We start from the raw sequence: 24,395 nt of genomic DNA on the forward strand, positions 1-24,395 counted from the left end.
GTGCTGGGATTACAGTTGTAAGCCGCCATGGCTGGTCTATTATTATTATTATTATTCTCATTATTATTTGCCTTTTATACAGAAAGAAATCCAAGCAGAGACAGATCAAACAATTACCCAGAAATTAGCCCAGGACTCTAACATTAAACTCTACAACTCTCTCTGAAGTCATGAAAAATTTAATGTCTCTTTCTTTAGCTGTAAACATCTGTCCTCTAACCTGCCTATATAAGAGACATTGCTGATGATTAAACCTTTGTGAAGAGACTGTGTTGTCATTATGAGAGTGTTAGCATTATTATAAGGCAATGCTTTTTCCAGAAATACTAAATACATGCTCACATTCTCATGCAATACCACAAGGCCTTTAAGAAGTTTACAGAGGCTCATCAACTAAAGAACCCTCCTGTGTGCTCACAATAGACAATAATGCCAAAGGAATCCTCTCTCAAAAGAAGAAAGGTCTCTTTCTGACACCCTCTTGCAATTCTTTCAAGGTTTGGGGGATGGCACACTTCTTTCTTATAAAATCGTTCCCCACTGAGAATAACAGCTAGGCTCCTGTCCTTACAACAGCCTCTCCCACAAGGGCCAAACCAGAGGACCAAGCCACCTCAGAAATGGGGTTTTGAATCTGGGAGGCAGCAGATAGAGAAATAGATAGCGAATACATCTGTTTTCACAAGAGCCTGTTGTTCTCTGTACTAACTGCTATAAAAACGACATGAAACTAGCCACACATTAGTTTTGGTTCTCGTGACTAAATCAAGGAATGGCATGATGGTGCTGTGTCATTAGAAATGAAACCAGTTCTTAAGCGAGAGAATAGGGCCAATATTTTAATAACCCGAACAATTTCATAGAAAAATCAAAGCTGAAACTTCAACACCCTAGCCCTGAACACCTGCTGCTTAAGTTGGTTCTGAACCAGTGAAACTCCTGTCTTGTCATGAAGACATGGGATGGGCCCCGACTTGCCCAACACTCATGGTGGCTGGGGACACCTTCTTTCCATCTGCTGCCCTGCTAAGGTGGAAACGGGGGCTCAATCTTGGCTTCGACAATGCTGACTGTATTTGGCACTTTAAGAAAAGTACCTCATATTCAATTATTATTTTTTTCAAATATGTAACCTTATATATTTTGATACATATGACGTATCCTCTAATATATGAATTTGACCTTCCCTGAGGTATTATCGTCCACGTTTTTTCAGATGAAGAAATTGAGACTTAAAGACCTAAGTGACTTAGCTAGAAGCAGGCAGAGCTGGGCTTCTGAACAAAAGTGTTCTTATCTATATCTGCACCGCCTCGAATCTGGCCTGCATCACAATAATGATGACGTTGAGGTAGTAAACATTTGTAAGTTGCCTCCCGCCACATCCACTGCCCCTTTTCCTTCCACAGCACCCAGGTATTACCTGGAGGGAACCCTCTCCTCCGCACTGCCTCCCCCTTCTCTGGCAGGTGGATACAGCCAGCTCCTAGGGGTGGGTCCTCCTGTGCTTAGGTCAATGAGAGCACCCATCATCTGGCCGGGTGATTGGCTCAGCGGTGGGCATATGGGCTGATTCAGGCCAATGAGGTTTGAGGAAACGTTCACTCGCGCTTCTGGGAAAGAGCTTCCTCAGTCCTCTGTTGTAACACGGGGGAGACAATCCCTCTTTTCCTGGCTGATGTATTGGAGAACACAGAAAGCCCAAAATCCCTCAGCCATTTGTCCCACCAAGAGAAGTGCCAGCCTGAGCAAGAAGCCAGCACAGGGAAGAGGCAGCCCTTATGAACAAAGCAGACCTGGTGCTGGGATCATGAAGAGGGTGTAAATTCCAGATCAAGCTGCGGAGTTTTCAGGATGTGAGCCAGTGCAATCCCTTGGTTGGCTTAAGCTGGCTTGCGTTTGATTTTTCTGTCGCACTGGAAATTCTTAACCAGTGTGAACACTGCTGGTGCCGCTCCCAGTAACATCTGATTGTTGCTTTGGTTTCTCAATCAATAGCATAAAACCCATTTGACAAAAATGACTAATCCTCCAAAATTCATCAGCATTTCTGGAGCACAGCCATCTCTGATGCCCACCTGACTTTCCAGACAGGACCCTCGTTTTTCTATTCCTGAGGTCTGGCTTCTTCCGTTTTCTGCTCCGGTATAGCTCAGTCTAGGTCATTTCTCCTCTGGGTTCCACCAGTGACAAGTGACAGCTGCACTCTGCTGAGGAAACAAGCAGGAGCACGGGCAGCCAGCTACAGATGCCAGCATCAGCCTGACGAGAAAAGCAGTGCCAAGAAAGGGTTTGGCCACAATATATTTTTGTTTGTTTTTGAGACAGGATCTCCCTCTGCCGCCCAGGCTGGAGTGCAATGGCACGATCACAGCTCACTGCAGCCTTGACCTCCTGGGCTCCAGTGATCCTACTCCCTCAGCTTCCCAAGTAGCTGGGACTACAGGCCTGCACCACTACACTCAGCTAATTTTTGTATTTTGTGGTAGAGACATGTGGTCACCATGTTGCCCAGGCTGGTCTCAAACTCCAGGCAAGCAATGTCTGCCTTGGCCTCCCAAAGTGTTGAGATTACAGGTGTGCGCCACTGCGCCCAGCCTCACACAATATATATTTAATAGAATGTAAAACCAGGTGGGAGAAAGTTCTTTGGAACACATTAGCTACATACACTATTACCTCACCATCTCTCTATCAGAATGCTGAATCCCAAAACTGTTGGGACCACTCTGAAGATCTCTATTTGCTGTTGGTTGACTCTCCCAAAGGTTCAGAGATTTGGCATCAAAGATTATAAAGTCATATAGGATTGAGAATTTGTAATAAAAACTGGTTTTTGCGACTCTACTCAATCTCAGTTTCTCTAGGAAAATTCTGTTATTTCCACTTCTGGCCAATATGACTAAGCACCGAGGTGGAAACACAGCCTAAAGAGTTGAAAGAGCCCTGTTACTACCCTCTGTAGTCCGATGTGAGAAAAAAAACATAAATAAGTATGGCGGGGCTAGATGTGTAAAGGGGGTCCCTGTTTCCCTCTCCATTTCCCCCATACTCAATCTATCAGCGAGGCCATTTTCCAAATGTGTCTTAACTCATCTATTTCTATGTTTACTAGAATCGTGTAACTTATTCACTCCATCAATGTGTATGTTGAAGGTCTGCAGTGTTCCCCACATTGTTCCAGTGGCTGGGAGAACCAGACTGACAATGTGATGTGAGCTGCACATTCTAGGGACTCTTCTTGCTTGGACCAACATAAGTGCCTTCCTACTGAATGCCCCCTGCTTCCTCTTTTCCTGTCTCCACCTATTCTCCACTTTGTAGCCTAAAAGGTCTTTTCAAACCATCACCACTTCCTTGTTAAATGGCTTCCCAACACTCCTTAAGCGAAATACCCTGCATCCTTCTAGCCCTGCTGGGCAGCCGCATGCCTCCTGCGTCTTTGGCCTCTTTTCACATCCCATGTTCATACCTCACAAGCGCCTCCTTTCAGATCGTTAAGCATGTGCAAGGTTATTTTCTTTTCAGAGCTTTCAATCTGCTTTTATTTCTGCCTAAAACAGTAGCTTTCAAACTTTTGGGGGCCATAATTCCCATTAAGAAATACATTTTATATAATGAACCAGTAAATACATCAACACATACCTATACATAAAAGGAAAAAGTGTTTTATAATACTTCTGATATTTTCTATTCCTTTTTTTAAAAAAGCTAGTCATGACCCACTGACTGCAATTTGAAAACACTCCTTCCTCTGTTCTTTAAATGGCTGGTTCTTTCTCATCTTTCAGCTTTCTACCCAAATGTCAGCCACTTACAGGGGCTTTCTTCAACCACCTGATCTAAACCAGGCGCCTGACTGGGGTTATTTTTATTCTCAGCCCCTTGTCCCTTCTCTTTAGGGAATGTATTAGAGTTGTAATGAAATATTTCATTGTTGAGATTTGCTCTTTGTCTACCTCACATGGTTGGCTTTTGAAGGCAGGGACTTTATCTGCTTTGTTCCCCATTGTATATCCAGCATGGGTTCAATAATTAGCATCAGAGTAGGATACAAATATTCATTGACTGACTGAGTTAGTGAGTGGGTATGTGATGCTGAGGCCTGGATTTAAAAATAAGACTCCCCAGTAAAAGGAATCAGTCTCTTGGAGAAATGGCCAATTCTAAGGCTGGAGCAAGAAATATACAAGTAGTGCTAGAAAGTAAGGAAGTACTCAGAAAACAAAAGGAAGGGGGCATGTGAAAGGCACAAGAGCCAAGCTGAAAGCTCCTAATGGCCAAAGCCAGAACAATCTGAGCAACAAATAAGCAACCTACAATCAGATTATAACCCCAAATATTATTCATGAAAGTTCATATTGATAGAAACAAATAGTTTTCTAAATAATGGAAGAGATAAATCTTCTTTACAGAAGAATTTCAAATAATTAATGCAGATACAGGGTGTGCATCCCTAATCTGAAAACCCAAAATCCAAAATGCTGCCAAATCTGAAACTTTTTGAGTGATATCACAAATGGAAAATTCCACACCTGACCTCATGTGACAAGTCGCAGTCAAATGCACTCGAAACTTTGTTTCATTCACAAAATTATGTAAAATACTGTACAAAATTACTGTCAGGGAATGTGTGTAAGGTGTACATAAAACATAAATGAATTTTGGGTTTAGACTTGGGTCCCAGCCCCAAGATATCTCATCATGTATGTGCAAATATTCCAAAATCCAAACAAATCTGAAATCTGAAGCACTTCTAGTCCTAAGCATTTTGGATAAGGGATACACAACCTTTACTACCCTCAAGGAGATATAGCTTATTCTCCCCATCCCACCCTACCCTCTTGAGGGGAGGAAGTACTGCACTTAGCGATTTCCTTCTAAACAATGGAGTAGGGAAACAGTGGGGGAACCTGGCAAACAGTACCTTGGCCAGGCGGTCAAGGTGGACTTCCCTGGTGATGTTCATGTGATACCATGTCCTGACAATGTGATGTGATGAGCAGGGCATTTCACCTCTGTGGTCTTCCTCTCAATAACCCATAAACCCAGTGTGACATGAAACAAGCATCAAACTCAAATAGAGGGATATTCCACAAAATACCTGACGAGTACTCCTCACATCTGTCAAAGCTTCATTAAAAATAACTGGAACCTGTCACAGAAGACGGAGATTAAGAAGACATGACAACTACACACAATGTGGTGTCCTAGATGGAACTCTGGACAGAAAAAGGAAATTAGTGAAGAAACTAAGGAAATCAGAATAAAATATGGACTTTAGTTATTAATAATGTATCAGTACTAGTGCATTAACTGTGACAAATGTACTAATGTTAGATCCTAGCAAAAGGGAGAGCTGGGTAAGAGGTATCTGGGAACTCTCTTACTATCTTTGAAACTTTTCTGTAAATATAAAACTGTTCTAAAATTAAAAGTTTGATCAGGTGCAATGTCTCATGCCTGTAATCCCAGCAGTACAGGTGAACGAAGTGGGAGGATCGCTTTAGCCCAGGAGTTTGAGACCAGCCTGAGCAACATGGCAAGACCCCATCTCTAGGAAAAATGGAAAACAATTAGCCAGGCATGTTGGTGCACACCTGCAGTCTCAGTTATTCAGGAGGCTGAGGTGCGAGGTTCGCTTGAGCCCAGGAGGTTGAGGCTGCAATGAGCTGTGTTTGCACCACTGCACTCCAACCTGGGTGACAAAGCAAGACCCTATCTCAAAAAAAAAAAAAAAAGTTCACTTAAAAAAAAGTTGAGCCTTATTAACAAGAGCAGGACCTTCATTCAGTTGGTTTTATGGAGCACCCACAAAGCACTACAAATCCTGCTGGGCACAAAGATACTTAAAAACACTTGGAAGATGCATAGATGAATTTAGACAAGGAAAGGCATCTTGGGTGGTGAAAATCATGAGCAAAGCACAGGGCTTTACAGGTTGCAGGGGCAGAGGGCGAGCAGAGAGACAGAGAGAGAGAGAAAGGTGTATGAGAGAAAGTGATGACAAGAATGAGAAAGAGACAGACTAGTTGGTTTTGTAAGGTGGAGTCTGATATTCCCCACTGAATGTAAGCTCCACGAAGGCAGGAACCTTGTCTATCTTTAATCATCATATCTCTAGTACCTAGAACTGTACCTGGAATATAGTAAATGTTTAAAAATATGTGTTAACTAGATGAGTGACTGGAGAAATGAATAAGGAGCGCCTACTGGAAGCCCCACTTGAAACTCAGAGCCAATTTTTTTATGTTAGGTCTCTCAGATGCCTGCTGGGTTTGCATTTTTGTACACAGTAATTATGTTTGCATCATTAGAAAGCATGCAAATGTTAGCATTGCTTTTGAATGGCCCTAATGTTCAACTACAGGTATGAAAGCCTAGGACATAAACTTAGTTCCCTGAAGCACTTCTTGATGGTGTTAATGGGTAGGTCTGCCGACAAGCAGAAGTGACTGGCATCTTCTCCCAGCTCTGTTCTAGTGTTCTGTGAAACTCAGCAGGGACTCAGCACCATGGGATGGAGTTAGTAGAGGCTTCAAAGCTTTCCAGATGGTCTCTGGAAATGTAAGGAGATAGTTTAGAGGGACGCTGAATTGCCCTGCAGGCATCCAGACATTCCTCCTTCATGGTCCTAAATGCTGAACATATTCACTTACATATAACTTTATAAAAATATTCAAATGTTGGAAAAATTTTGAAGAACCATGCCCAGCTATGCAGCTATCAACAATAACAGGGTAAATTATGTGCACCAATATGAAATAATATCTAAAATATACAAAGTGAAAAAAAGAAATTCTAGAACAGTGAGTATAGTATGTCACTATGCTGTGTGTGCACATGCACACGTGCATAAACACATGTCACAATGCCTAGCAGATCTCTGAAAAATATACAAGAAACTGGTTAACACAAGGGAGTTCTGTAAAGAAGGGACAGGATGGAGGGAGAGAGAGAGAGAATTTCACTTTTGAATTTTGTACATGTACTACCTATTTGAAACTAAAACATAAATTAAAAAGAATGATTCCAAAGGAAGAAAACTTTCAATTTTGGCTACAGGTTACAGGAAACTCTTTCTTTTGATTTATGCTTGAATTATCTTTGAGCCTTTTGCTTTCTGTGAGATCTAGCACATGGTTTGATGGGTAGGCCAATGAGCCTGTGAAGAGCTCATTTTAATATCGTCTTCGAATGAGGTTTTAGATGAAGTGCCAGAAATGCACTATGACTGAAATCATGATTAATAAATTCTAAACTAGGAATTCATTAAAGAGGTAAATCCTACAGTTATGCTGTAAATAGCACACTTGCATAACACAGTCATGGGCCACATAATAACATTTGGGTCAATGACAAACTGCATGCATGACAGTGATCCCATAAGATTATACTACTATATTTTTACTGTACCTTTCTATGTTTAGATACAAAAATACTTATCATTGTGTTACCATTGCCTACAATATTCAGTACAGTAACATGCTGCACAGGTTTGTAGCCTAGAAGCCATGGGCTAGACCAGGTATCTCAGGTGTGTAGTAGGCTATACCATCTATGTTTGTATATGTTCATTCTATGATGCTCACAAGACGAAATCGCCTCACGATGCATTTCTCAGAACGTATCCTCATTAACTGACACGTGACTATATGGTGCTTTTCTGTTAAGCATTACTTTGTTTAATGTAAATATTTTAAAAATCTTCTCTAAACCATTAGTAATGAATCATACTAATACCCACAAAGTATTTTAAGAAAATATTTCTTTTTAAAATTCCTTTTGAATCAACATATTTCTCCCAAATAAATAACTGATCATCAACAAAAATAGATCTCTCAAATAAATGATTAGTAATTAACTACAGATAAGTATTTCATCAATATCATATTATGCATTTAAGCAATTTTCTATTTTCTCACATTCCAAAAACAATTGTTTCAAATTCCAAAGAAAACTCCTTGCTTAGAATCGAGGGAATGAATGCTTGAGATAAACATTAAGCATTTTTAATTTTAACTTTTTAAAGACAGGGTCTTGCTACGTTGCCCAGGCTCACCTCGAACTCCTGGGCTTAAGGGATCCTCCCACCTTGGCCCCTAGAGTATCTGGGACTGCTGGCATGCACCACTGCACCTGGCTCACATAAGTGTTTTGTTATTTAAAACTAGAATGAATTTGTGAGATGTATTTTGATCACATCTCATCTAACTTCAGGAGAAAAGGTGTTCAATTTTTCTTACAGATTTCACTACAAGGTTAAGCCAAATGTAAAATATTTATATTCAGTTGCCATTTTAAAAAGGAGGGGAAAAAAAATTTAATGGATGTAAGAATGAAAAAAATCTAAGACCCACAGCTTGGGTGTTTGTAGGAAATGATTTTAGGCCCTGACCCACCTAATTAATCAAAATCTTGCAAGTGCTAATTCCAATGTCTGTTAAGACTTGAGAATCTCAGGCTGGGTGCGGTGGCTCACACCTGTAATCCCAGCACTTTGGGAGGCTGAGGCAGGCAGATCACGAGACCAGCCTGGCCAACATGGTGAAGCCCTGTCTCTACTGAAAATACAAAAAAAATTAGCTGGGTGTGGTGACACACACCTGTTAATCCCAGCTACTCGGGAGGCTGAGGCAGGAGAATTGCTTGAACCTGGGAGGCGGAGATTGCAGTGAGCTGAGGGCTGAGATCACGGATGATTGCAGCAAGCTGAGATCACGCCACTGCACTCCAGCCTGGCGACAGAGCGAGACTCTCTCAAAAAAAAAAAAAAGTTCGAGAATCTCCGGGCTAAGAAACCTTTACTATGTTCAAATTCAGGTTATATTCTTAGTGAACCTTGTATATAATCTTTAGTAATAAGAACGGTGTGATTTTTTTGACACCAACTTATCAAGAATGACTGTAATAATCATTGTTTACATCCTCCTTCTTACTTGTGAAACATTCTTCCTCTTTTCTTTTTTTTCTTTTTGTTTTTTGAGATGGAGTTTCACTCTTATTGCCCAGGCTGGAATGCAGTGGCGTGATCTCGGCTCACTACAACCTCTGCCTCCCAGGTTCAAGCGATTCTCCTGTCTCAGCCTCCCAAGTTGCTAGGATTACAGGCACCCGCCACCACGCCCAGCTAATTTTTGTATTTTTAGTAGAGACAGGGTTTTGCCATGTTGGCCAGGCTGGTCTCGAACTCTTGACCTCAAGTGATCCACCTGCCTCGGCCTCTTGTCTTAATCCATCTTCTCTACTTCTTCCCAGACTGTCCATGACCACTTTCCCCAGGACAATCACCCTCTCTGTCCACTGATCCCTTCCCTTTCACCAATACACTGAGGCAGGTCTCCCTTCTCTCCACCATGTTAACAGCTGGGCTACAGTCTTATCTTTTTTTTGTCCCATTACTAAATTTCTTAAGAGTCATCAGCAACCTGACAGCTATCAGACTCAGAATAGTTCTCTTGAAGGTCCCAAACTGCCAGATTCAAAGACCTGGTCTACTATTTCCCTGGATCCTCTTGTAGTTTGTGAATTCCTTCTTTAGCATGATTGTCTCAAAGATCTGTCCTTCTTCCTCTTTCTGTCCCCCAAGCATAGGTAGTCCCCTCAGGTCAGCCCAAGGGCTCCTCTTCTCTTTCTACTCTATACTTTTATTATGTGCCAACCCTCCCACTTCAAAGGTCACCTCCAGGCAGAAAACTTCCCAGACAGAATCTTCAGCCCTGGCCTTTTCACTGGAACTCCAAGCCTCTCATTGTGTTCACTCATTTAATAAAGGCTTGTGACATGCCATTGCACTGTGTTAAGCATTGGTGAACACAGCAGACCCAGTCCCTGTCCTCACAGAACTTACAGCATACCATAAAACACAGATATGGGGCAATTAATACAAATGGGAATGAGCTAGGGGAGCTAGGTCATTCTAGCTCAAATCTAGCTCAAATCTAGTTCTAACCAAATCTAGTTCAGGAAGTAGGGTTTCCAGAGAAAATACAGAATACTCAGTTGAAGTTGAATTTCAGAAAAACAACAAATTCTTTTTAGTATGAATATGTACCAAATATTGCACAGGATATACTTAAACTAAAAAGTTACTTCTAGTTTATCTGAAATTCAACTTCACCTGGGTGTCTTGTATTTTTGTCTGCTATGTTGTGGCAACCCTACCAGGAAGGGGTTGGCCAGTTGGAAAGTCCAGAGGAATTGAGGGAAAAAATGATTAGAAATTAGTAAGCAAAAGGAAGTGGAGAGGGAGGGGAGACATTCAAGGGAGGAAACAGTAGAGGCAAGAGTTTGGAACGAGGGACAGTCTTGTGTTTGACACTCTGAAAGAGGCGTAGTATGCTGGATCATGAAGAAGAGGAAGAGAATTGGAGGAAAAAACATCTAGTGGGGAGGATCCAGAGCTTGCAAAGCTTTTATCCTGGTAAGGATTTTGGATTTCATACTAAAGGCAAAAGGAATCCATCTAAAGATTTCAAACAGCAGAGAAAAAGTGGAACTTGGCCGGGTGCGGTGGCTCACGCCTGTAATCCCAGCACTTTGGAAGGCTGAGGCGGGCGGATCACAAGGTCAAGAGATCGTGACCATCCTGATCAACATGGTGAAATCCCGTCTCTACTAAAAATACAAAAATTAGCTGGGCATGGTGGTGCTTGCCTATAGTCCCAGCTACTCGTGAAGCTGAGGCAGGAGAATCACTTGAACCCAGGAGGCGGAGCTTGCAGCTAGCCAAGATCGTGCCACTGCACTCCAGCCTGGCGACAGAGCGAGACTCCATCTAAAAAAAAAAAAAAAAAAAAAAAGATAAAAAAGTGGACCTAAGTTGAATTTGTAAATGATCTTTCTGGCTGCCAGAAGGAGAAAGGAATTAAAGCGGCATAGGGACTGTAGTTCTGAGGCCACTGTAACAGGGAAGAGACGTTAGTGGCTTGAATGAATCTGCAGCGAGGATGGGGAGAGGTGGAAATATGTGAAAGCCATTGGAAGTGTGACTGATTCAATTCCATGCCAAACTCTTGGCTCCAACCCTCCCTTCCAGGTGGGTGATGAGTTCCAGCCCTGATCTCAGGAGCCGCAGCCACACATTTACAATGCTCACTGATGATTCTATGCCAACAACATTTTAGTAGTGCAAATCAGGATCACTAGTGAAGTGTTACACAAATCTTGAGACCTGGTGCCTGCCCAAACTGATTCAACCAACTGCAGGAGAGGGGGTGGGGTACAAGAATGTGTAGTTTTGATAACAGCTCCACAGGTGATCGGGAAGGGCAGGCAACATTGAGAACCCCTGTCTGTCTTAACACCTCAAGTCTGAGTACTTAATCCTGGTTCAAAACTAAACACATCATCTGTTTTTCCCAACTAAATTCTTTTGTGGGTAACTGATCTCCCATTTCATAAGATTTTTCATCACCACTGACTTCTTCCCTCCAGGTCTCCCATATTGTTCAGTTGATTCTTCCTCTATTTTCTCTTCCATGTCCCTTTCCACTCTTGACATTATTGCTTTTGGTCATCAGACCTTATTATAATCAACATGGCCAGGCAAGAGCATTCTATCAGTTGTCTGAGGAGCACAGAGATCCTGAACAGGTGCCCAAAAGGCTGGCATAACAGGCAAGAGGGTGCTGGCAGGTCAGCTTCTGGGCCAGCCACCCTGCTTCAACCAGAGAAGCTCCTCTTTGACCTACTGGATATTTGAGCATGGTTTTACTGAAGAACATTTTCCTGCCGAAAAAAGGCTGGAAAACCACTGGCTCAGCAAATTACAGTAGCTTTGTCATTGTTCTCCCAGGTTTAGAATAGACTTAACTCTAAACCTCCCTGCACACTGCCACCAGAGTCAGCATCTTAAAAGGTTGCTGTGAGCACATGATCTAACTACTAAAAATATTCAGTGGCTCTTACTGCACCTCAAATAAAATCTCATCTCCCTAGCCTGATGCTCAAGGCTTTTCATAATCTTGTCAGAATATACCTTTCCTGTTTTATCTTGCCGTCTCCTACAAGTGACTTAGGTGCAGCCCAATTGTACAATCATCCCTGAATTTTTGATCCTGTGGTTCCACCTAGCTTGTCATCACACACTTTTCTTCCCGCTTTCTCCAATTTTACCCTTTCTTCAAGTTCTAACTCAAAAGCCACTTCTTCAATGAAGCTTTTCCTAACCTACTCAAATGTTATCAAAATATATTCATTCAATAAATACTTAATAACCCCCTGTGATATGCCAGAAGTGTGGGGATAAAGAGAAGTTGTCCTTGCCCTCAAACTTATTGTCTGTTGTGAGATAAAAAAATAAGGCAAGGCAATTCAGGAAGTGGGTGAGAGTGTGGTCTCTGGACCCATTCTGCTGGGCTTCAATCCAACTCTATCATGATGCTGAGAAAGTTCCTTGTCCTGTATCTCAGTTTCCCTGTGGGGACAATACTAGTGATCATCTCATATAGCTCTGAAATTAAATGAGTTAATATTATAAAAGCACCTAGAACAGTATGTGGGACACTGTAAACATTCCATAACTGTTAACTATAAAGCCACAAACAAATACATAATTTCAGAGTGAGATATACTATGAAGAGGAGATAGAATGTGATGAAGAAATATAAAGTGATAAGAGTGAGGTGGGTCTGGAAGTGGGCTTAGGGTATAATTTTAGATCAGGTGGTCAGGAAAGGCCTATAAGAAAGGGTGACATATAAGCAGATACACAGATGGAGGAGGCAAGTCAGGCAAACAAAGTTCCAGGTAGAGATGACATCAGGTGCAGAGTCCCTGGAGGGAGAATGATCCTGACATATTCAAGGCATAAGATGGGCAAGGCCAGTGTAGATATACTGAAGTAGCCAAGGCAGCGTGACAGATGTCAGATGCAGAGACCAGATGAAGCAGAACTCGGTAAGGAGCTTAGATACATTTTGGGTGGGATGGAAAGAAGCTGAAATGTTTTGATCAAGGAACTGCCACAATGTCATTTGTTTGAAGAAACACATTATACTTCGAAGACTGAAGGGGAGCAGAAAAGAAGCAGGGAGGCCAGATAAGAGGCTACTGTAGTAGTCCAGGTGAGAGATGATGGTTGGTTGCTTAGACTTACATGGTAGCAGTTAAGGTGGTTAGTAGATAGGTTCAGAGTATATTTTAAGGTAGGTTCATCAGGACTCACTGATGGCTATGGTATAGGTGAGAAAAGAAGGGAAATTAAATTAGGACTCCTACATTTTGGGACCAAATGACTAGGTCGCATTTATTCAGATGGAATAGAAAGGGAGAGGTATAGGTTTGGGGGAAAATCAAGAGTTCTACTTTGACCCCCTACCTCCACTCAAAAAAGGTGAACTATTACTATCTGAGATGGAGGACAAGTAGGTGGTTGGGTATTAAGTTTGGAGCTCAGGAGAGACGTAAATACTGGAGTTAACACAGGGATGGTGTTAAAAGCCATGGGATGTGCTCATATACTGAGTGTAGCTGCAGAAACGGAACCAAAGGCTGAGCCCTGAGATATTTCAACATTAGGAGTCAAAGTAGAGAAGAATCAAAGGAAACTGAGAAAGGTGCTGAGTTAGGAGGAAAACCAGAAGGGTGTGGTGCCCAGTGAAGAAAGTTTTCAAGAGTGAAACAAGGTGTGATCAAATGTCAAATGCTGCTGAGAGGCCAAGCAAGGTATCATCTAAGTTAACTCAAAGTAAACAGGTCTCTCGACTCTATTTCCTCATGGTGCTTTATTTGCACCTTTCTCGTTGCAATTTCCAAGTATTATGTTGTACAGTTATTTTTGTCTTCTCTAATAAGAAGAGAAGGTCCCTTAAGATCAACAGACCATGTCTTGTTCTTCCTAGAACTTCCACTACTCTATTCGCTCAACAAATGTTTGAATAAACAGATGAATCGTGGAATTCTATAAAATCTAGAACAATATGCCTATCATAGAATTAGCAGTTAGAGCTGGTTTTATTGAGATGTTCTAAATGTTCTGCCCAGAATGAAAGATGTCCACCATATATCTGAGTTGGATTACTGACAATCGCAACCCATCTGGCATTTCTATTTTTTTGCTCCAATATCGCATGCACTATCCAGTCCACAAATTACTTAGTTTTGGCCGGGTGCCGTGGCTCATGCCTGTAATCCCAGCACTTTGGGAGGCCAAGGCAGGCAGATTACAAGGTCAGGAGTTCGAGACCAGCCTGGCCAACATGGTGAAACCCTGCCTCTACTAAAAATCCAAAAAAATAAAAAATTAGCTGGATGTGGTAGGGGGTGCCTGTAATCCCAGCTACTAGGGAGGCTGAGGCAGGAGAATCGCTTGAACCAGGGAGGTAGAGATTGCAGTGAGGCAAGATTGTGCAACTGCACTCCAGCCTGGGCAACAGTGTGAGACTCTGTCTCAAAAAAAATAAATAAGAAACAAAAATTACTTAGTTTTTACCTAATTTGCTCCCTCACTTTTTAAACTTGGCTCCAAGACCTGGTGATACCTTCAGATGTCATCAATAACTTGCTCTGTCATACTTCACTGAATATCAGCATCAATACAGTACAACAAACATCAGGGTAAGTTGACATTTCATATTACATTATAATGAATTTCAAAACAATGACAAAAGGAGCCATGGAAATACAGGTAGTGAGCATGACCAAACTCTTCAGGAAGACATGGTTGAGATGGCATATGCAGAAAAAGACTGGTAGTCAGGAGATGACAAATTTCTCTTGGCTTTTACAAAGTCATTGGGGTCAGATAGTTTCTAGGTCAATTAATGACTGTCTTTGTAAAAGAAAGCTAAAAACTAACAGTTTTGAGTAACAAGAGTATCAAAACCCACCTTACAGATGTGAGCTTTCTACAGCATACCTTACTTGGAAAATATGCACTAGGCAACACAAAAAGACAAGTCATCAAGTCCCAAACAAGTACAGCTAGAGATCAGAAATACCTGCTATATGTGCCAGTACCACAGAAAACCACCCATCTGTTAGGCCAGTCCCTCTCTGCTTGACCTCAGCCACATTCTATCTGGGGATCTGGTGACTGATAACAGAGTACCATATTTCAGCTCCACAGCTCTCTTGGCTAGTTTTATGGCGACTCCCTGAGAGCAAATATTCCCCTTGAATTCCTACTTACTCTCATACCTATGAATTGAGGTTTTCTCCAATCCACTGACAATTTGCCTGAGTTTTTATATTTGGATGGATGTTTCATAAACAGAACTTATAGTTAATTCCCAGCCCTTTCACTAAATCTCACCCTGGATGTGATCTGTCAGATTATGGCACTACGGAGCAGCCAGACTACGCATCCAATATTGGCATTATGAAAACCTGAACTACTCCATCCCCTGCGGACAGCATATGACTTGGCATGTATTACTCAGTACACAGTATATACTTGGCAGATGAATTTCAAGAGTGACACTGACAAAATGGGAGATATTTGGAGGAAGGAATGAACAGACTAGAGCTATTTTGTTTGGAGATGAGTCAGACGCTTGAGAGCTTCTTTCAAATAGCTAAAGAGTTGTCAGAAAGGGAAAAGTAAGATTTATGCTATAAACTCTAGGTCATTAGGAGCTAATGATTTAATGCTAGTATTTCCCATGCTAGAGTTCAATAGGATGCTGTGATACTAGGAAAGAAAAAAAATTCTATGGTCAAGAAAGTTTGGGAAATGTTGAATTAAATAGCTCTTATTTTCAGAAGTAAAGTTCTAAGCAAAAGCAAGACACAAATCACTCATTTATGAAAAGGTCAGAATTAACAAATACCTCCAGATGCTTGGTGAGAATAGCTCCAGCTTTAGGGGCTGCTTAAATTAGAGTGATGTTGAAACACAAGATATGTGCTGCGGTCTACACTGCAACTAAAATGAATGTGGACTGACGCAAGGATCTGGTCCACAGTGGTTCCTACTGAAAGTAGTCGATTTGAGTAAGCAAGTCTTCATCACTAATGCCAGGCCGAACCAAGTGCACTTTGTATACTGATTTCTAAATGACAAGGTTCTATTTTTATAGCTGGTATTCTTACCAGAAAAATATAACACTCATTATAAAGTTATTAAGTAATCCTTTTTTACACACTTGCTAAACACCAACTGTGTGCTATATACTCCACTGAGAACTGGGGAAAAAAATGGAAAACACCTGCTTGTACTTTATTTATCCTTGAGATGTGGAGGTGAGAAAGCTACAAAGGGAAAGCCAAACTAATCACTTTCATAGGAGTCACTTATACGTCAAAGCGCACTGACATCCCTCAATCTTCAAATTTGTCTTTATCTCACTGTATATCATTCTAATACAGTAACACAGTTAATAAAAATGATTTTGCACTTAAAAACCTAAGTACTTAATAAGCTACCTAAAGGACCTAAAAATTGAGTCTTTCACTCCATGGTTACTATATTGTGCCTACTAGATTTTACAGTAGTACTATATCTGCTCGTAAGCATGAAGAATCAAATTTATAATTCATGATTATGTGAAAGATGCTTTGGTCAAATAAAGTTACAGAGTAAATAAATTTTTATAATGTCCAAGTTTTCGCTGAATCTCAAATGATCTGAAAAGAGGCATGCCTCTCTTCTTTCCTCTCTACCATCACTGTAATTTTTAGTATTTTCAGACCAGGAGATAAATATATTTAGGAAACAAGAGGATGACAGAACTCAGGCAAGTAGGTATTTTGATGGACTCCATCCATTGATCGACAATGAATAGGTCCAAATATTCCTAAATATGGTCACACTTGATTTTCCTATCATACCCCAAGGTTTTACATTTGTATTTCAACCATGCTGGCACATGTAACAGGAAACCCAGCTTACCTCAGACCTAAATATCAATGGTATGATAAATAAAAGTGACACTGTCATTCTCTGGCATGACCCAAATAAACCAAATTTCTTAAAACTGAAGAAAAGGTTACCTCAAATAGTCTATTAAAAAATACTGTAGAAAGATAACCATTAAAAACTACTGTCATACAATGTCAAAGCTTATATATTGTTTTCTCAGAAAATGATCAACTCCTAGCTTGTTTCCAGTGTTAAATGTAACAAGACTAGTACACTAAACGAATTCACCTCACACTCAGATTGGAATACGGTTTATACCTCATCATCCTATAAAGACTGACAAGTCAACTTAAATTATAAACAAGTTACTTCAGGTCCCTAAATTTGTAAGAAAATCTTGGTGCTTATCAGTTCAACTCCCCAAACCAAACCGAAGAATAAACACTCTTAATAACACAAGTCAGTGGATTTTTTATCCTTACATAACTCAAATATTGCTATTTTTTCCTGCCTTTACTAAAATGGCAATTAGAGTTGAATTCCATGGTCAGAATTTAGGTCATCCGAATGAAAATCAACATTATAAAGGACAATGACTTAATCTGAATTTACTCGTTCCTAGTTAACAATGCCAATATTTAAAAATGTATTTCTATTTTCCTAGGAGGTCACTATTTACTATTAGTCAAACAAGCATATCGGGGGTCTTCTCCAATTTTCTTTTATATTCTCTTCTATATCCCTCCATCCTTTCTATTTCTCCAAGAAACTTTTATGACAGTTTGTGACTAAGGAAATTTTAATGATTTTATCAACAGGTAACTTATTTTAAATAAAGACGGACACAACATTTATTTAATTTTTTAATAAACCATAAAATTTAAATATTCAAATGAGAAGAAACAAAAATAGATTATTTAAGCCAGCATGAATTTCTGGTTTTACTCTTCCTCTAGGGCATTGTAGGCTTGACTTACCTGGGATTAGAGTAATAAAGTTATGATGCTGGTACAATAATGAATGAGGAAGTAAAAATGGGCAATGTCTTGATAAAATTTACTTTCAAATCTAGATCAGAAGTTCACTCAAGCCTACTGCAAAGGCCTGACACTGGTTTTGTCTGTATAAAACTACTCTGGCTTTCCATTCTTACCACACTTTCTTCATCACAGCTTAGTGTTCCCTGCATTCTGATCCTTTTGCTCACTGAAGCTCACTTCAATCTGTCAAAACATCAAGGGGGAAAATCCCCAAACCGAACCGACGAATAAACACTCTTAATGTGAACAATCATATTCAGACCAGCCTCTTGTGCAAAAATACAAGTCAGTGGATTTTTTATCCTTACATAACTCAAATATTGCTATTTTTTTTCCTGCCTTTACTAAAATGGCACTTTCGTTTACATCAACCAATTATTTTCTACTTGCTTCTAAGTTTCTGAGATTGTATGCTGTACTGGCTATTCTTTTTGATTAAGCTTTACAATTTCCACTCCAGAATATCTGGTCTTTGACCAACTTTATCTACTTTTGTGAAGAAATGTGCTATTAATTGGTGAAAATCACAAAAAAGAAAAGGAAGCAATGAACAATAGTAGAATCTCGCTTCAGCATTCGTATAATTTTTTATAAGAAAAACATTCATTTTTATTATGGGATCTAAAACCATGATCGTGTCTGATACTATAAGTCTTTTAGCATACTCAAATGGGTCAACATTCAATATGGACAGCCAGCTAGCTCACAAGAAATGAAATGTAATGCACAAATATGTTTGACTGGTAAAATCCCAGAGGCTTGGTAATAAAGTGCAGCAAACTTTCCTTATATTGAATAAGAACTCCAGTAACCTCTGGATATTTTTGGTAGAAATTAAAGAAAAGGTACTGCAGTCAGGAGACAGGTAATCTTTAAACTTCAAAAGACTGGCTGCCAGGGACCACAGTGAAAAATTAGACCTGGAGCCAAAGAAAAACACTAGCTTGGAAGGAGTGGGTTTTTCCAAAAATGCAAACTTAGCATTTACAGATGCTTAGGATACTATGATTTGACAGGCTTACAGTGATAAAACAACAAAGATGAACAGTTACAATATTTATACGTGTAGTGTGTAATGAACACAGGTTTTTTAATTGGCAGCAAGAAATTCCATGACAGCTCCTGAGACAAGTAATCCTATGCCCTATATCCACCCCAGCCAATGACGACCAGTCAAAATGGTAACACAGAGTAAAAAGTGATCTACTGTATATGAGTCAGAAAGTACTTGAAAAGTGACAAAACTGTATGTTATTAAATGACAAAACAAATTTAGAGGCTTTATTTAAAAATCTCTCACTGTTCATTATCAAAGTTACAAGATTGCATACCAATAGACAGACTGTAAACATAGGAAATTTTCATTAAGGAAAGATGGGTTTACTGTAATTCAATCTTTTACAAAAAATTACTTGCAAGTTATTGATAACAGAATTTCTCTTTTACTTTCTTAATTCTCTTGAAAATTAAACCAATGTTTCCACTTTCAGGAGCTAAAGTTCAACCATGGTCACCTTAGGAAATACCCCTGTTTATTTGTTAATCAGAAATACAAATCGAGTGGCACATATTTCCATTTTCTTCTTAGGCCAAAGATTTCAGCTTCATTATATTTTACAGAAGACTTGCAGTGGTCCGGTAAGTCTTTCATGTCACAGCTGAGGTTTAATGATGGCAGTGGAGGAAAGCAGAGGTGATGCAAAGTAAGACCAGCCCAGTTGCCTTATCTGACATGGAATCTTTTTCCTGTTTGGCTTGCAGCAGCGAAGTGTTTCTGGTCAGGTTGCCTCCACCAAACCTGATTGAAGCAAAAGGGTGACATGCTCTGATAAATCCCATTTAAGGGTGATTCCGTTCAGGCAAATAGTTGATCCTTCAATCTGTTGGCTGCGGGATGATACTAATATGAAGAAAATTATCCGGGTAGCTCAGATGTTCACTCAGCCACTGCAGAGGTGTTTCCAACATTGGCTCAATTCCATGAATCATCACTTGATTCTTTTTTTCCCCATCTATTCCAAGAAAGAAATCCAACAACAATAAAAGTCAAAACAGTTAAAGAAAAAATAATCTGGTGCCTTTTGAGAATCCTTAGTGCATTAAATGGATTTTAAACCTGTTTTGTCCCCTGAACAGGAAATGTGGACATGGAGAAAGTTCAAATGTTGCAGTATGTATCACCCAAAACAGAAACCTGAGGGTTACAATATATTCTGATAAAAATTCTGTTGCTGTATGTGAAAGTATTACTTCTTTCTTAATTACTGTGCTTACTTAAGATTGACGTTAATGAAACTGTAGTGGCAAAAACAGCCCATTGTACCAATGACCAAAATTTATTTTAGTTATACATTAAAAACTGTACTATATGGTTATTAAAAATGACAAGTACACGAAGTAGGTCCATACATATTTTGAAAATGTAAAATAGAAATGTGACTAGAAATCAAGAATCAGATCAGTATTTGAGATGTTTAATAAGACACAGGTGAGCTTTAGTTGTTTTCAGTAAAGCATTCAAGTATGTATCAAAATGTCTTAGAGATACTATTTGAATAACAGTTAAAATTTTAATGAGAAGGGATTACGAATCTGACTCAGGGATTCCTGTTTTAGAGTTACAAAGCCTGACTGATTTTTGTTAACATCCACTTGCTAATTAAAAGGGGGCTGAAATTTACACCTTTCTTTTAAATTCAATTGTATTCCAAATTAAACTTAAGATTTTGTGTTTTTCATGATTTTGGTGTGTTGTACTGACAACTTTTAAGGTAAATATAAAGATTTTTGTCATAGAAAAACAAAGCAAAGCCAAACTCCTCTAATGAAAAAGAAAAAAAAAATAGAACCATCAAGAAACTTTGTGTTATTCCTTTAGCACAATTCTGGGTTTGTCTCCTTTACCTTCTCTTCAAAATACGATGTCTAAACCCCTCAGCTTCCTGGTGACAGAAGACAACAAGGAAACAGGGAATCAAGGAACTCTATAAAGGAGAAATACCCTACGTTTTCCTTTCTGCTCTGTTCAAAATGACTTTTGAATCTGTAAGTGCTCTAAGGTCTGGGCAAAATGAGCTGATGATGTATGGTGATAATGACTTGGCTGGCACCTGAAACAAGAGACCCTTTTAAAGAAATATTTAGACTTCCTGTTAGAGGCACAGCACAGTCCCAGGAGGTGACAGTCAACAGAGGACACAAAATACTACAGAGCTGATAAAAGAATGTGAAAAATAAAAACTTAGCATACTAACAATTCCAAAGATAACCAAATAAAACATTCCAAACTCCCAAATCACTGTGCCATAGCTTGAAACAATTTTGAAAAAAGGTATCACTTTATAATACTACCAGCCTAAAAAAATGCTTTATTTTTTCTTTGTTGTATCTATACATAATTTTTGACACAGTTGTGACCATAGTGTTAATACAATGATTTGTTTTCATAATGAAATACTAAGCTATATACAGAATACTATAGAAAGCATAGTAGCAGTACTTTGGGAAGATTTTTTAAACATTGGTATTCAAATGGAGAAACCCTCAGCTATCTGGAATGATTCATTGCTTGTAAGTTCTAGTTTGCTAAAGCTTTACTGTATTAAATCTTTCTTAGAATATTTGAAAACATTTCCGGTATAATTCTCTTCATATTCTTATATTTCTTTGAAATATTTTAATATTCTCAGAATCTTCCTCCTACTTAGCACTGAGACAAAAAATGAAAGAATAGTGGTGTAAGAGTAAAAGTTCCTTATCTCTAAAGTTTTTCCTTAAGCCAGTCACCTTTGTATACCATGAAACAGCAGAAGAAACAAGTCACAACTCAGTATCCAAAGTACTATATCTAAAGCAATATTTAAACATGGGAGCAAATACAATATGGTAAACAATCCACTGATGATGCACAGTGTATCTGAAAGGCAAAAGACCAACCATGTTACAAAAGGATTGTTGGAGTTTATGAGTTGTACAACAGAATCTGGAGGACAAAAGCACTATTCAAACACTGTGTAACAAGCCTAATAAATCCCCTTACCCAAACCCTGAATAAGTAGCACTGATTCTCTGGTTTAGAAGCTGGGGCCACTTTTAATTTATAACATAAAAGTGTCACTAACTAAATTTAAGTAACTAAGGAAAGAATCTAAGACAGTCATATCCCTCAACAGAACAGTTTAAGGTTTTAAATATACTATTTTGTCACTGCCTACATATGTCCAAATATTTCACCGGCATTTATGTATTTTGTTTATTTTCTGACTTGCCTCAATAACACAATTTTAAACAGAGGGATTCTTAGAATAGGACAGCAGTTCCCTTGAAACTTCAAACCGAAGTTTCTCTCTTATTCGTTACTCTGTCCCCAGTGCCTAGCACGGTACCTGACATATACAGTAATTAGATAATAAATATTCTCATAGCTGGGATAATATTGTTGCTGGTAGAATTATACTGTCAAAATTAATGTTTTTGGAATGCTTTCTGATAGCCAGCCCTACCATGTAGAATAACTCTACCTGTAAAGACTGCTTTGGTTATTAAAACAACAAAGTAAAAAATGTTTCCAGATAAGCCAAATGTATATGCTATCCTTAATTCATGGTACCATAAATAACAACAAAGTATGAAGGACATTTTAGCAATATCAAAACCAATAAAAGAAAACAGGCCAGGAGTGGTGGCTCACGTCTGTAATCCCAGCACTTTGGGAGGTCAAGGTGGGGGGATCGCTTGAGCCCAGGAGTTTGAGACCAGCTTGGGAAACAGACCCCATCTCTACAAAAAATAAAAAAACTCAACCAAACAAACAAAGATTAGCTTAGCTGGGCGTGGTGGTGCATGCCTGTAGTTCCAGCTACTTGGGAGGCTGAGGTGGGAGGATTGCCTGAGCCCAGGAGGTCGAGGCTACAGTGAGCCGTGATGGCACCACTGCACTCCAGCATGGGTAACAAGTGAGAGACCCTGTATAAAAACAAAAAATTAATAATAAAATAAAACAGTAAAAAAAAAAAAAAAAAAATCAGTAGATGTCTTTTTCTTACAGTACAAAGGAAACACTCGATACTGCTAAAGTAAACAATATTTTTGGTAAACATGTCTTTGTGTTTCAAAATGGGAATCTAGACCTTAATACTTAGAATGAGAAATGTCACTACAAAGAAAATGACTCAGGAGAAAAATGTTACTGTATGCCTCTCCCACTCAGGTTTTTAAAAAAAGCTAGCTTGAAGCTTTAAGTTAGGCAAACAAGCGAGACAAATCAAGTGAACTAGTTCTATATGAACTTCTTTATATAGGGTACTTTTTGGAGAGTAATTTTTGTTATGATTTCAAACTTACAGTGTACCATTTCTAATATAAGATATTCTTTTACATAACTACAGTATAGTTATCACAATAAAAAATATTGATATACCATGATATATAAAATAATAAAATATTCATGTAGTCCATATTCAAATTTATCAACTATCCCAATAATGTATTTTTCTTCAATCTAGGATTCAGTCCAGGACTGTCTTAGTCTGTCTGTGATGCTATAATTGGATAATTTATAAAGGACAAACATTTATTTCTCACAGTTCTGGAGGCTGGAAAATCCAAGATCAAAGTGCTGGCACCTGGTATGAGCTTCTTGCTGTGTTCTCATATGGAAGAACGTGGAAGTGTGACAGACAGTGAACTCACTCTTGCAAATCCTTTTCATACCAGCATTAACCCATTCATGAGGGCAGAGCCCTCATGACTTAAACACCCCCCAAAAAGCCTCACCTCCCAACACTGCTGCATTGGGGATTAAGCTTCTAACATGTGAATTCTGGGGGATACATTCAGGTCATGTCAAGGATGCACATATTGCATTTAATTTTCATGTCTCTCTACTCTCTTTTAATCTGCAACCGTTTTTTAGCCTTTTCTACATTTCTTAACCTTTACAGTTTTGAAGAGTACATCTCATTTTGTATAATGTCCAAAAAGCACTTTTTAAAACCAGCATCTACTTAAAAGTGAACATAAAAAAAAAAGTTACATTTTAAGAAAAATATATTCAGGTAGATTTCGGTTATATGATTAGAATGGTAAGAATTACATATAGAAAAAAATAAGAAAAAATAAAAATCACATTAACTACACAAGTCATTAATGGAAATCACAAAGTTAAAATAATGGTAACTTATGCATATATTAAAAAATGATGCTTACATATAGACATTGATACAATGACTGTTATCAATATACAATATAAATGAGACATAAAGGAGAGAGGGCCAATTATGCACCACTAGTTAGCAAGGTACTAATGAAAGACAAATTGGGGGTTAGGCAACTTGAATTCCAATTCTGGCAACAAAGGGCTCTGAGCAGGTCTCACGTCATTTTGAAGCTGTTTCTTTATATATAAAATGAAGATGCCTATATAGATGTATGGTTTGAAAATCTAGCTGACCATTAGAATCATGTGGGAAATTAAAAGAATATATACATATATATGAGCTGAGCTCCTCTCCAGACTTTCTGAATCAATTTCTGGGGTAAAGTCTTTTTTA

General features: G+C 39.1%; 1 protein-coding gene across 3 annotated transcripts in view; it reads right to left on the minus strand.

Annotated features, from left to right (window-relative positions):
- Positions 1–19,093: 19,093 nt before the first annotated feature.
- Positions 19,094–24,395, minus strand: part of ATG5 (autophagy related 5) — a 139,424-nt gene continuing 134,122 nt past the window's right edge. For 2 of the 3 annotated variants that reach the window (XM_054489950.2, XM_054489953.2), the window contains one exon: positions 19,094–19,856. In XM_054489950.2, the coding sequence (XP_054345925.1) occupies positions 19,720–19,856 (137 nt within the window). In that variant the 3' untranslated portion in view covers positions 19,094–19,719. The other variant, XM_054489951.2, reaches the window with a different exon arrangement.

Source organism: Pongo pygmaeus, chromosome 5 (genome assembly GCF_028885625.2).
Source record: "Pongo pygmaeus isolate AG05252 chromosome 5, NHGRI_mPonPyg2-v2.0_pri, whole genome shotgun sequence".
NCBI classification, from domain to species: Eukaryota; Metazoa; Chordata; class Mammalia; order Primates; family Hominidae; genus Pongo; species Pongo pygmaeus.